We start from the raw sequence: 13,126 nt of genomic DNA on the forward strand, positions 1-13,126 counted from the left end.
ACTTCATGTACTGTTTAAGTCTGGCGTCAACTGAAAAATACTTTTGATTAACACTTCTCAAAAGATGTATGTATATGTATGGTGCAAAGAATCACATGGTGCACACATTCTCCTTTTTTTAATTCCCTAAATAATAAGTGCACCTTTTAATTGGATTTAGTGTAACAATGGATTCATCTTCTGTTTCTCTGTCTGTGTGCGTGTGTTGTATTTTTACAGATTGGATTTTTGACCTTTTTACGGCTCCTTGTTTATCGCCTGTATGGCAATCTGGAAGGTTTTGAAGAACAGTTAATTAGACTTCACCCGTATTTATATGGTAGACTTTCTTTTTATTTACTAAATTTAAAATGGTTTATATTTCATGGGGAAAATAAAAAATTATCATGATTATCTTGAATTATATTTGCTCATGTGGGAAAACGATTTATCAAAAAAGCATAAGGCATTTTATCGAACTGTTCTTAAATTAAATGTATATACAAATGGAACTTTTTAAAAGAAAATTAAAATGAGTGTTTTATAAAAACAATTACCCCCCCCCCAGAGTTTTACCCTAGATAAGGAACAAAAAAAAATTAGTCTCCCTTTTGCAGAAACAGTGGAGTATGGAGGACATTGCACATATATCACATTTGTTGATATATAGGCTAGTTTTGCTCAGCTGCTTTTTTCTCTCTCTCCCTTTTTTCAATTTGTTACAAGAATTGCATTGTTCAGTAGGGGACAGGAAAGAAATATATTCAGCAACAAATATAATGTAAAAACAGAAGATGTCATTAATTTTTTTTTAAATGATGGACATTATATTTTCCAACAAATATCTGAAATACATGTATCCCTTCAGAGGGTCCTATTAAATGTTAGTTAAGAATAAGAATAGTAGGCCTCCTAAATGTATATAGTGTTTGCATGTAAGTAATAATGTTTTGTCACATAATGATGTAGGCATATTTTACATATAATTTGGTATAGTAATCATCTAGAAAAATTTAATTAGATGGATACTTGAATGAAAGTGTATTATGAACAATGAGTGTGTTACAGAATTTGAAAGTTATCATTGTATTTTTTTTTAATTTTTTAAAATTTATTTATTTAATATATTCAGTTTTCAGCATTGATTTTCACAAGAGTGTGAATTACAAATTTTCTCCCCATTTCTACACTCCCCCCCACTCCAAGATGGCGTATATTCTGGTTGCCCTTTTCCCCAGTCAGCCCTCCCTTCTGTCACCCCACTCCCCTCCCATCCCCTTTTCCCTTCCTTTCTTGTAGGGCAAGATAAATTTCTGTTCCCCATTGCCTATGTATCTTATTTTCTAGGTGCATGCAAAAACTTTTTTTGTTTGTTTTTGAACATCTGTTTTTAAAACTTTGAGTTCCAAATTCTTTACCCTCTTCCCTTCCCATCCACCCTCCCTAAGAAGTCAAGCAATTCAACATAGGCCATGTGTGTATCATTATGTATAACCCTTCCACAATACTCATGTTGTGAAAGACTACCTATATTTTGCCCCTTCCCAACCCATCACCCTTTATTGAATTTTCTCCCTTGGCCCTGTCCCCTTTCAAAAGTGTTTGTTTTTGATTACCTCCACCCTCATCTGTCCTCCCCTCCATCATCCCCCCCTTTTTTTCATCTTCTCCCCTCTTGTTTCCTGTGGGGTAAGATACCCAATTGAGTATGTATGGTATTCCCATCCTCAGGCCAAATCTGATGAGAGCAAGGTTCACTCATTCCCCCCTCACCTGCCCTCTCCCCTCCTCCCACAGAACTGCTTCTTCTTGCCACCTTTATGCGAGATAATCCACCTCATTCTATCTCTCCCTATCTCCCTCTCTCAATATATTCCTCTCTCATCCCTTAATTTGATTTTATTTCTTTTAGATATCTTCCCTTCATCTTCAACTCACTCTGTGTCTGCGCTCTCTCTCTCTCTCTCTCTCTCTCTCTCTCTCTCCTATATATATATATATATATGCACATACATATATAAATACATACACACTCACATATACATATATATATACAGATATATATATATACACACACACATACATATATATATATATACATATATATATATATATATATATATATATATATATATATATATATATATATATATGTACGCATATTCCCTTCAGCTACCCTAGTACTGAGGTCTCATGAATCATACACATCATCTTTCCATGTAGGAATGTAAACAAAACAGTTCAACTTTAGTAAGTCCCTTGCAATTTCTTTTTCTTGTTCTTTTTCTTGATTACCTTTTCATGTTTCTCTTGATTCTTGTGTTTGAAAGTCAAATTTTCTATTCAGCTCTGGTCTTTTCACTGAGAAAGCTTGAAAGTCCTCTATTTTATTGAAAATCCATATTTTGCCTTGGAGCATAATACTCAGTTTTGCTGGGTAGGTGATTCTTGGTTTTAATCCTAGCTCCATTGACCTCTGGAATATTGTATTCTAAGCCCTTCAATCTCTTAATGTAGAAGCTGCCAGATCTTGGGTTATTCTGATTATGTTTCCACAATACTTAAATTGTTTTTTTCTGGCTGCTTGCAGTATTTTGTCCTTGACCTGGAAACTCTGGGATTTGGCAACAATATTCCTAGGAGATTTCTTTTTGGGATCTATTTGAGGAGGTGATCGATGGATTCTTTCAATTTCTACTTTGCCCTGTGGCTCTAGAATATCAGGGCAATTCTCCTTGATAATTTCTTGAAAGATGATATCTAGGCTCTTTTTTTGATCATGACTTTCAGGTAGTCCAGTAATTTTTAAATTATCTCTCCTGGATCTATTTTCTAGGTCAGTGGTTTTTACAATGAGATATTTGACATTGTCTTCCATTTTTTCATTCCTTTGGCTCTGTTTTATAATATCTTGATTTCTCATCAAGTCACTAGGTTCCACTTGCTCCAATCTAATTTTTAAGGTAGTATTTTCTTCAGTGGTCTTTTGGACCTCCTTTTCCATTTGGCTAATTCTGCCTTTCAAGGCATTCTTCTCCTCATTGGCTTTTTGGAGCTCTTTTGCCATTTGAGTTAGTCTATTTTTTAAGGTGTTGTTTTCTTCAGTATATTTTTCAGTACTTTTTTGGGTCTCCTTTAGCAAGTCATTGACTTGTTTTTCATGGTTTTCTCACATCCTTCTCATTTCTCTTCCCTATTTTTCCTCTACTTCTCTAACTTGCTTTTCCAAATCCTTTTTGAGCTCTTCCGTGGCCTGGTACCAGTTCATGTTTTTTCTCGGAGGCTTTTGTAATAGGCTCTTTGATTTTGTTAACTTCTTCTGCTGTATGTTTTGGTCTTCTTTGTCACCAAAGAAAGAATCCAAAGCCTGAGATTGAATCTGGGTGCGTTTTCACTGCCTGGCCGTATTCCCACCCAACTAACTTGACCCTTGAGTTTTTTAGCGGGGTATGACTACTTGTGGAGTTAAGGGGGGAGGGGATGTGCCAGCTCTGCCACACCAGCATTCCTCCTTCCCCAAGAACCCCCAACCCAGACTGGACTTAGTTCTTCAGCAGGCTCTTCACTCCTGCTCTGATCCGCCACTTCATTCCTCCCACCAGGTGGGCTTGGGGCCAGAAGCAACTACAGCTGTACTTCTGTAACTGCCCACCTCTGCTGCTCCCGGGGCAGTAGCCGAACGGGGAACTCCTTCCACTCCTGCAGCTTTTTCCACTAACCTTCTCTGTTGTCTTTGGTGTTTGTGGGCTGAGAAGTCTGGTAACTGCTGCAGCTCACTGATTCAGGGGGCTAGGGCACACTCCGCCCAGCTCCTGGTGTGGTTGGTCCGCCCCACTCTGCTCCCAGCTCCGTGCGGGATAGACCTCACCCAGAGACCATCCAGGCTGTGCTGGGCTGGAGCCATGCTTCCCTTTGCTGTTTTGTGGGTTCTGCAGTTCTAGAAATGGTTCAGAGCCATTTTTTATAGGTTTTTGGAGGGACTCGGTGGGGAGCTCATGCTAGTCCCTGCTTTCCAGCCGCCATCTTGGCTCTGCCCCCCTCTACCAAAAGTTATCATTGTAAAGAGAGATGATATAGAGGCATGGATAGAGTGATGGCCTCAAAGCAAGGAAAACCTCATACAAATTTTGGCACTGTAATTCTGAGGAAATCATTCAACTTCCCACTGCTCCGGGAAACTCCCTAATGCTCCAAGTTGTAGAGAAGGTGACAGAGTGAATTTCCTCATCTGAGAATACCTTATATCAGTGAAATCACATTTCTAGCCCCTTTCTCTAATACTGTAGTGTTTTTTATGCTTCTCTTTGGGTGATACAATCCCTCAAATGGTCTGAATACTGAATATTGTGACACAATTTTTTAAAATTTGGCTATGGCTCTACACTTGAATACAGTCCATCAGTGACTGATACTCTAGGTCCTAATGTCTAGAAAGATTGAAAAAGTACTGAAATATTGTTGCTACCATTGAATTGAATATGTTACCAAATTCAATATACAAATGAAGAAAGCAGCTGTTGATTTTAGAAAAAAAATACTGCCAATTCTTTCTTATAAGTTCTTATTTATCAGTATTAGTCTTTTTGCTAGTATGTTTATTTTAAATCATACAAAAATAGAGACTTTTCTATCTAAATTTTAAGTAACGATTTCCATGCATTCTTTTCTCTGTCCTATTTTTATTATGCCATCACAGAGGTCAGGTCTATATCCATAGAGAGAAGTGGTTAATAAAAATATCTTTCTATTTCTGACCTGTCATCCTATGCCATTTTCACAGAAAATGTTCCCTTTTATATCTTTAAGTTACTTATTTGATTTAACTTAATAAACATCTATCAAGTACTTGCTATGTGTCGGTCACTGTTCTAAGTTCTCGGGATACAAAAAGAGGTAAAAGACAGTGTTGCCTTAAAGGAGCTTACAATCTAGTGGAGGAAACAACATGCAAATAAATATATTCACAGCAAGCTAAATATAGGGGTAAAAAAGGAAATAATTAAAAGAGGGAAAGCACTGGAGTTAAGAGGTTAGAGAAGGCTTCCTGTAGAAGGTGGGGTTTAAGGGAACCAGGGAGGTCAGCAGTCAGAGCAGAGGAGAAAGAGTGTCCCAGGCTTGGGAGATAGCTAGAGAAAATTCCTGCTGCTGAGAGATGGAGTGTCTCGTCCTTGGAAAAGCTAGGAGGTCAATGTTACAAACTACTATGTACAAACAAGGTATATACAAGGTAAGTTTGAAATCATCAGCAGAGGAAAGGCACTAGAATTAAGCTGGACTGGGAAAGGTTTCCTGTAGAAGATAGGATTTTAAGAGGGACTTAAAGGAAGCCAGGAAAGTCAGTGGGCAGAAGTGAAGAAGGGGAGCATGACAAATACTGGTTTCATCCATTGAAAATGCCTGGAGATAGGATAGAGCATCTTGTTCGAGGAAAAGAAAGGACGAGAGTATCACTGGATCACAGAGTATGTGGGATGTGGTTGAGAGTATAAGATATAAGACTAGAAAGTGGGGAGAGGATGTGGATTATGAAAGGGCTTTGAATGCCAGAGAATTTTATATTGATCCTCAAGGTAATAGAGAAGTGTAAAGTTTAAATTGGGTTCAGAAAGTCAACTTTACAAGTACAAAATGTGGAAGGCGTAAATAGACTGCATTTTGTCTTAAAAAAAAATCTGGAGGGTTCAGTAGACTGCAAGGTCATTATGAGACACACCGACATGGCAGCCCAAAAACTGTCTGCATCGAGAGAGGCATAGATAGTGTTTGAGACTAGGAAGGTGGTAGTTTTGTTATGTTTTGCTCTGGTCAGAGAGCATCTGATATCATATATGCTCATTTCTGGGTTGCTGCATTTTCTGAAATACATTTTTAGACTGCATAAGTATCTGGAGGGAGGATGATAAAAATGGAGAAGGTTTCAAAATTGTGCTTAAGTCAGTAAAAAGAAATAAAGGTTTTTATCCTGGAACAGTTTGGAAAAAAAACTTCAAGTATTTGAAGGATTTTCTTGTTAGAGGAGTAATTAAAATCATTTTCTTTGCTACAGAGGGCAGAATATGGAGCAGCAAGTGAAAGTTGAAGGGAAGTAGATTTCAGCTTCATAAAAGGAAAAACTTCCTTATAATTAAGAGTCATCTGAAAGTAGAATTAGCTTGCAGTTGGAGGTGTTCTGTCACCAAAGGCCTTCAAGCAAAGGCTAAATGATTCTGTTGGAGATGTGGATTGAATTATTGTCCAGGAAGGGTTGGACTAGATGACTTTGGAAATCTCTTCCACAGCTGAAATTCTCTTATTCTATCTTTCCACCTTGATGGCCTCTCTTTCTCTAATCTCTTTCCAATTTATCCTTTTGAAGCAGCAAAAATAATCTTCAAGTGTCATTTTGATCATGTTATATGCCTTTTCAGAATCTTACAATTTTTTAGTCTTTTACATAAAATTAAAACTCATGGTATTAGACTTTAAAAACCATATGTTCCTTGTCTCTCTTTATCTTCTTGCTAATCTCTCAACATTTGATATGATGTGCAATTGAATCAGACAGTGTGCTTGTATTTCTCCCTCACCTTCATGTCTTAAGATCCCTAATTTGCTTTAATGTATTTCCCTGAAGAGAGGTAGGGCCAATAGGAACACTTCCCTTGAGGTTTGCAGGCACAGCAAGCCCATCGATCAAGAAGCATTTATTAAAGTGTCTACTATGTGCCAAACACTGTGCTAGGCACTGGGCCTAGGCAAAGACCAAACAGAAACATTTGCTGCTCTCATAGAGATTATATTCTGTACAGGGAGACAATATGTATATATATAAATTCACAACATGCCTTGTACTTATTCTTTTAACCCATACTTAAATTAGTAGGGGTCCCCAGACCACGGCTATTTCATCACTCCTCAGGATTCTAGGGATAACCCAGAGCTATTGGACTATCTTTCTAAATGCCGTGGCTTGTGTATTTTTCTCTGTAATTATAAGTTTATTTCAGTTAGCTAGATTTAATTATCCTTCATAAAGTCTATGATAGGTCCTCCTACAAGTATATAAAAGCCCAGGAGAAAGTAAGTTTAAGTTTAGATAATACACATGGAAGATTTGGGTTGGAAGTTCCTTGCTTCCCTTTATGGGGGTTGGAGGAGTATTTCATGAACTTACCCTTAGGCATGATCATGGCAAAGAAGTTCCTTTATTAACATGGATCTGAACCTTCTTGGAAATTTATAGTCTTAGAAAAGTATCTGTGGGCACTAAAGGGTTAAATGACTCGACCAGGGTCCCATGAATCCAGGTCTTCCTGATTCCAAGACCAGCTCTATAATATTCCACACTGTACCTTCCTGCAAGTTAATAGTATTCTGATTGGCTTGTTGGAGGCAGCCAGGCTTAAAAGTGTGTAATGAGTCTGAAGCTTCAGTTAGAAGGAAGAGAGTGAGTATGTTGAGTTTGCATTTGAATGACACCAGTTAATACCAGTATCTTGGAAAGGGTTTGGGTAAAAATCTGGATTGGGTTTGTTAATCATATAATGGTTCTTGTGTATTGATTATGCATCTATTATGTATCTATCGTGTTTTTATGTCTAATTGGTAGCCTCTATACATGATTGGGGAATAACTATATTTAACTGGTCATTTAGTCATAATGAACTAGCTGTATTGCTTTTGACTTGTTTACACTGCAATATTATATTGCCCCACAAAGATTCATAAATATGACTTCTAAATCTTAATTAAAATGTTATAATTCTTTTGGATTTTAAGTACTGAAGTTAAATATAGTAAGTAAAAGGCAGGTGGTATTAAATGTAAAATAATAATGATGTTTTGGACATTTTTTCCCCCAAACAATAGCACTTTGTTTTTGTGATGTCACCTACTCTAAGTATCCCAACATCCTTTCAAGTGTGGCTTTTATACAGAAGACTGGTGAAGTTATTTGCAACCCAAAAGGGTTTTCTGAAGCACATGTAGATGCTAATACAAAGCAAGATCTGGATTTTCCTGGCATGGTGGGTAATCATTTAATACATCAGAGAACATCATTATGATTTAAAAAGCATGCTTGGTATTTAGTAAGGATTAATAAAGATATATTTAGCTGGACAAATTTCCATGGCTCTATGTAAACAACATAGCCATTAATATATAATAGTCCAAAATATTTAATTATAATGAATGTATTTTTTAAGATATTTTAGATTAAAAATTAATATGACTATTACATCAGTGGCATAATGACAAATGAACGAATGAAAATTTATTGAGAGCTTACTTTAAGCACTCTTCTAAGCACTGGTATTACAGATTTTAAAAAAATAGACTTGATGAATTGTTCAGTCGTTGTTGAGTTGTGCCTGACTCTTTGTGACCCCATTTGGGGTTTTCTTGGCAAAGATACTGGAATGGTTTGCCATTTCCTCCTCCAGCTCATTGTACAGATAAGGAACTGAGGCAAACAAAGTTAAATGACTTGCCCAGGGTCACACAGCTAGCATGTGTGAACTCAGGAAGATGAGTCTTCATGGCTCCAGACCTGGAACTTTATCCACTACATCACCTGCTGTCTACAATTGGTGCCTCCTCTTTTGTGTGGAGATCATGGGTTGAGATACTGAGGGAGAACATAATAACTGAAGGATATTAAATCAGGCAGTTTGTTACTCACAGACATGCAAGTATGTAGCTCCCCAGCCCTTGAGCCCCGTGGTTAAGGGACAAGCATGGGCTGTGGTTTGTTGTACAGTGGTTGATAGCCCATAATTCTGGGTCTCTGTCCTTATGTCTCTTACTGTTAGTGCACAGATTCACAAGGAATTCTCAGGAGAGAGATCATTGGGACAATCAATGGGACAGGTGGCCTAACTACAACCCTTGTTATTGACTGCAAGGGCATTGTGATCAGGGGGATTTTGCACACACATCATACTTTGCCTACATGAAGCTGGTTAAACTGGTTATTGGATATATAGGACCTTCCTCTTCCTTGTTTAATGTTTTAAATATTTTTAATTCCTTTTTTTAATTTAAATTTTTCTACTCTTTTTCATCAGGAACACTTGTAAATCCTCTATTTCATTAAAGTCTATTTCCCCACCTTGTAGTTTTGTACTGTTTTGCTGTGTAAAATTATTCTTGGTGTTTATATACTTTGCCTTCTAGAATATCATATGCTAAACTCTCTACTCCTTTATCATAGTGGCTGCTAAATCCTATGTAATCCCAAGTATGATTCATCAGTACTTCAACGCTTTCTAATAACTTGCAGTATATTTTCTTTGACCTAGAACAGGGGTGGGGAACATGTGGACTCGAGGTCACATGTGACCCTCTAGGTCCTCAGGTGTGGCCCTTTGACTGAATCCAAACTTCACAGAACAAATCCCCTTAATAAAAGGATTTGTTCTGTAAAACTTGAACTCAGTCAAAAGGCCACATTCATGGACCTAGAAGGCCATATGTGGCCTCAAGGCTGCAGGTTCCCCACTCCTGAACCTAGAAATTCTGGATTTTGGCAATGACACTTTTGGGAGTTTTTGTTTTGGGGTTTCTTCACTTTGTTGGTTGGTTCTAAGAGATCTGGCCAGTTTTTTTTTTCTCAAAATCTCTTGAAATATGATGTCTAAACTTTTTTAGATTACGGTATTTATATTGTCCAGTGGTTCTTAAATAATCTCTCATTGATCAGTTTTCCAGATCACTTATTTTTGTTGAAAATACTTCCTATTTTCTTAGATTATTTCAGACTTTGAATATTTCTTGTTTTCTCGGGGAATTATCTTATCTGATTCATTTTAATTTTCAAATCATCTGTTGCTTGGGTAAAGTTTTGTATCTTTGTGCTGTTATTTTCTTTCTAAGTCTTTCTCCACATCTCTCATTTCCTTTTCAGTTCTTTCCTCTAGCTCTTTCATTTCATATATAAAAATCACATTAAACTTAAAAAATAAACAACTTCTGGCTTCATTTCTTTCAAGTTTTCTAGTTGAAATTTTGTCCAAGAGTGTTTTTGAATAGTGTGTATTTGTGTATGCATTCCTTTTCTGTTTACCCATTCTTCCAGCCTTATTTCTGGACTTCAGACTAGATTGAGCTAGAGGCTAGATCTGAAACCTTCTCCATGTTACACAATTGCTGCTAGCTTTAGTTCCTGTTTCTTGCCTAGTATATAGCATCAGGCCAAGACCATTCCTTGCCATGGCACAAGTTCCAACAACTACTCCTCGTCTACATTACCTAGTTCCATGTCTTTTCCTGAGTCTTGATCTATGACCTAACTCCAGGTAATAAGTGATTGAGCTCTAGATTGGAATCTATTCTGCCCTCTGTACAACAAAAGATCTTTCTGTATTGGACATGGAATCTCTTTCTTCCCTAGGGTACTGCTACAGACTTTCATTTAGTTCTAGTACTGAAAGGTTTGAAGTATTCATCCTGGTTAGCTCTTCTCTTCAGTGTCTACAGATGTCTATCTCTCTCTGCTTACCTGGATTAGAAAAATGACTTACTGTTATTTTTTTCCCTTTTATTTCTTGATTAAGAGTCAGGCTAGTGCACTTTCTTTTTTACATTTAATTTTTATTTTTTCCTCAATTACATGTACCAAAATTTAACATTCATTTCTTTTTAAATTTTGAGTTCCAAATTCTGTCTCTACCTCCCTAAACCCTTCTTTGAGAAGGCAAGCAATTTGATGTAGATAATACATGTACAGTTACACAAAACATTTTCATATTAACTATGTTCCAAAGTAAAATGCAAACCAAACAAAAAGCAAAATAACAAAGAGAGCAAAAAAATAGCATGCTTAAATCTGCATTCACTGTTCATCATTTCTCTCTCTGGAAGTTGATGATATTTTTCATGATAAGTCCTTCAGAAATTGCCTTGGATCACTGTATTACTTGGATTATTGTATTGAGAATACCTAGGTCATTCACAGTTGATCATCATACAATATTGCTGTTACCGTGTACAGTGTTCTTCTGATTCTGTTCATTTCACTTCATGTCAGTTGACGTAAGTCTTCCCAGGTTTTTCTGAAACCACCCTGTTTGATATTTCTTATAGCACAATGGTATTCCGTTACAATCATATACTAGAACTTGTTCAGCCATTCCCCAATTTCCAATTCTCTGCCACAACAAAAATTGCTACTTTAAATATTTTTGTACATACAGGTCCTTTTTCTTTTTCTTTGAGTTCGTTGGGGTATAGACCTAGTAGTGGTATTGCTGGGTCAAAGAGTATGCACAGTTTTATAGCCCTTTTTTGAGAATGGTTGGATTAGTTCACAACTCCACCAACAATGTATTAATGTCCTTATTTTTCCACATCCCTTCCAACATCTGTCATATTCCTTTTGTATCCTATTAGCCAACCTGATAGACATGAGGTGGTACCTCAGAGTTGTCTTAATTCACATTTGTCTATCATGGTTTAGGGTATTTTTTCATATGATTATAGATAGTTTTGCTTTCTTCTTCTGAAAACTACCCGTTCATATCCTTTGACCATTTATCAATTGGGGAATTGCTCTTATTCTTATAAACTTGGCTCAGTTCCTCTATATTTGAGAAATGAGGCCTTTATCAGATAAACTTGCTGTAAAATTTTTCCCTACTTTCCTGTTTCCCTTCTAATCTTGACTGCATTGGATTTGTTTGTGCAAAAACTTTTTAGTTTGAAGTAATAAACATTATCCCATAATGCTCTCTGTCTCTTGTTTGGTCACAAATTCTTCCTATATTCATAAATCCAATGGGTAAAATATTCCATGTTTCCCTAATTTGCTTATGATATAGCACTTAATTGTAAATCATGTACCCATTTTGACCTTATCATAGTGTATGTTGTGAGATTTGGTTCATACCTAGTGTCTGCCAAACTGTTTTTCAGTATTTCCAGCAATTTTTGTCAAATAGTAATTTCTTGTTCAAAAATCTGGGATCTTTGGGTTTATTAAGCACTAGATTAGTATGGTCATTTACATCAGTGTATTGTATATGTTATCTATTCCATTGATCCACCACTCTTTCTCTTAGCCAGTACCAAATTGTTTTGATGATGACCATTTTGTAATACAGTTTCAGATCTAGTACTGCTAAGCCGCCTTCCTTCACATTTTTTTCACTGATAAATTTTATGTAATTGACTTTTTTGTTCTTCCAGATGAATTTTATTTTTTTCTAGCCCTATAAAATAATTATGGTGGGTAATTTGATTGGTATGGCACTGAATAAGTAAATTAATTTAGGCAGAATTGTCATTTTTATTATATTGGCTCAGTCTACACATGGTAATTAATATTTCTCAAGTTGTTTAGATCTGACTTTATTTATATGAAAAGTGATCTGAAACTGTGTTCATATAGTCCCTGGGTTTTTCTTGGGAGATAGACTCCTAAGAATTTTGTACTGTCTATATTGATTTATTTTTCATTATATTTGAATTTATTTTAATCTTAAATACAAAACAAGAAAAGGAAAAAATCACTATGTCCTCAGCAGAACAGAGGATTCAATATAAAGCAATAAATTTCCATTTCAAGAAAATCTATATAATTAAAATCTACACATTATTTTCGAAGCTGTCCATCTTTACTTTGCTTCCTTGTATGTTTTCTTTTGTCGTCTGCTGTCCACTCTTTATTTTTTTCTCCCCACCCAGAAGGTTACAGTTAAGTGCAGATATACACATATACATGTGTATACATGTATATATACATATATACGCATATACATAGATATCCATAAACATACACATATGTATACACACATATACAATCAAATGCATATATGTAAGACTTATTACGCTTATTTCCACTTATCTGTTTCTCTATAAGTAGATAGCATCTTCCTACCTAAGTCCAAATCTTTACATATTTTTCTAAATTCACCAGCTCATCATTTCCTATGCCAAAATAGTATTCTGACCAATCACATTCTATCTAGGAGATTGTCTATGAGAAGTTTTCCCCCAATTTTCTGCATTCCCTCTATTCTTGGCTACATAGGTTTTATTTATACAGGAAAATTTTAATTTAAAATAATCCAAATAATCCATTTTACATTTCAATACTGCTCTCATCTTATAATATGGTTTGAGTTCTGATATTACTGAATCTAGTAACGTTGTTTGAGATCATGATTAC

At 36.0% G+C, this 13,126-nt stretch overlaps 1 protein-coding gene across 1 annotated transcript in view; it reads left to right on the plus strand.

Annotated features, from left to right (window-relative positions):
- The window catches only part of TMEM232 (transmembrane protein 232), a 216,127-nt gene that overhangs the window by 43,357 nt on the left and 159,644 nt on the right, over positions 1-13,126 (plus strand). Inside the window, exons 5-6 of the mRNA XM_036747734.1 lie at positions 220-319; positions 7,828-7,985. Of these exons, the coding sequence (XP_036603629.1) occupies positions 220-319; positions 7,828-7,985 (258 nt within the window). The remainder of the gene's footprint in view (positions 1-219; positions 320-7,827; positions 7,986-13,126) is intronic.

Source organism: Trichosurus vulpecula, chromosome 1 (genome assembly GCF_011100635.1).
Source record: "Trichosurus vulpecula isolate mTriVul1 chromosome 1, mTriVul1.pri, whole genome shotgun sequence".
NCBI lineage: Eukaryota > Metazoa > Chordata > Mammalia > Diprotodontia > Phalangeridae > Trichosurus > Trichosurus vulpecula.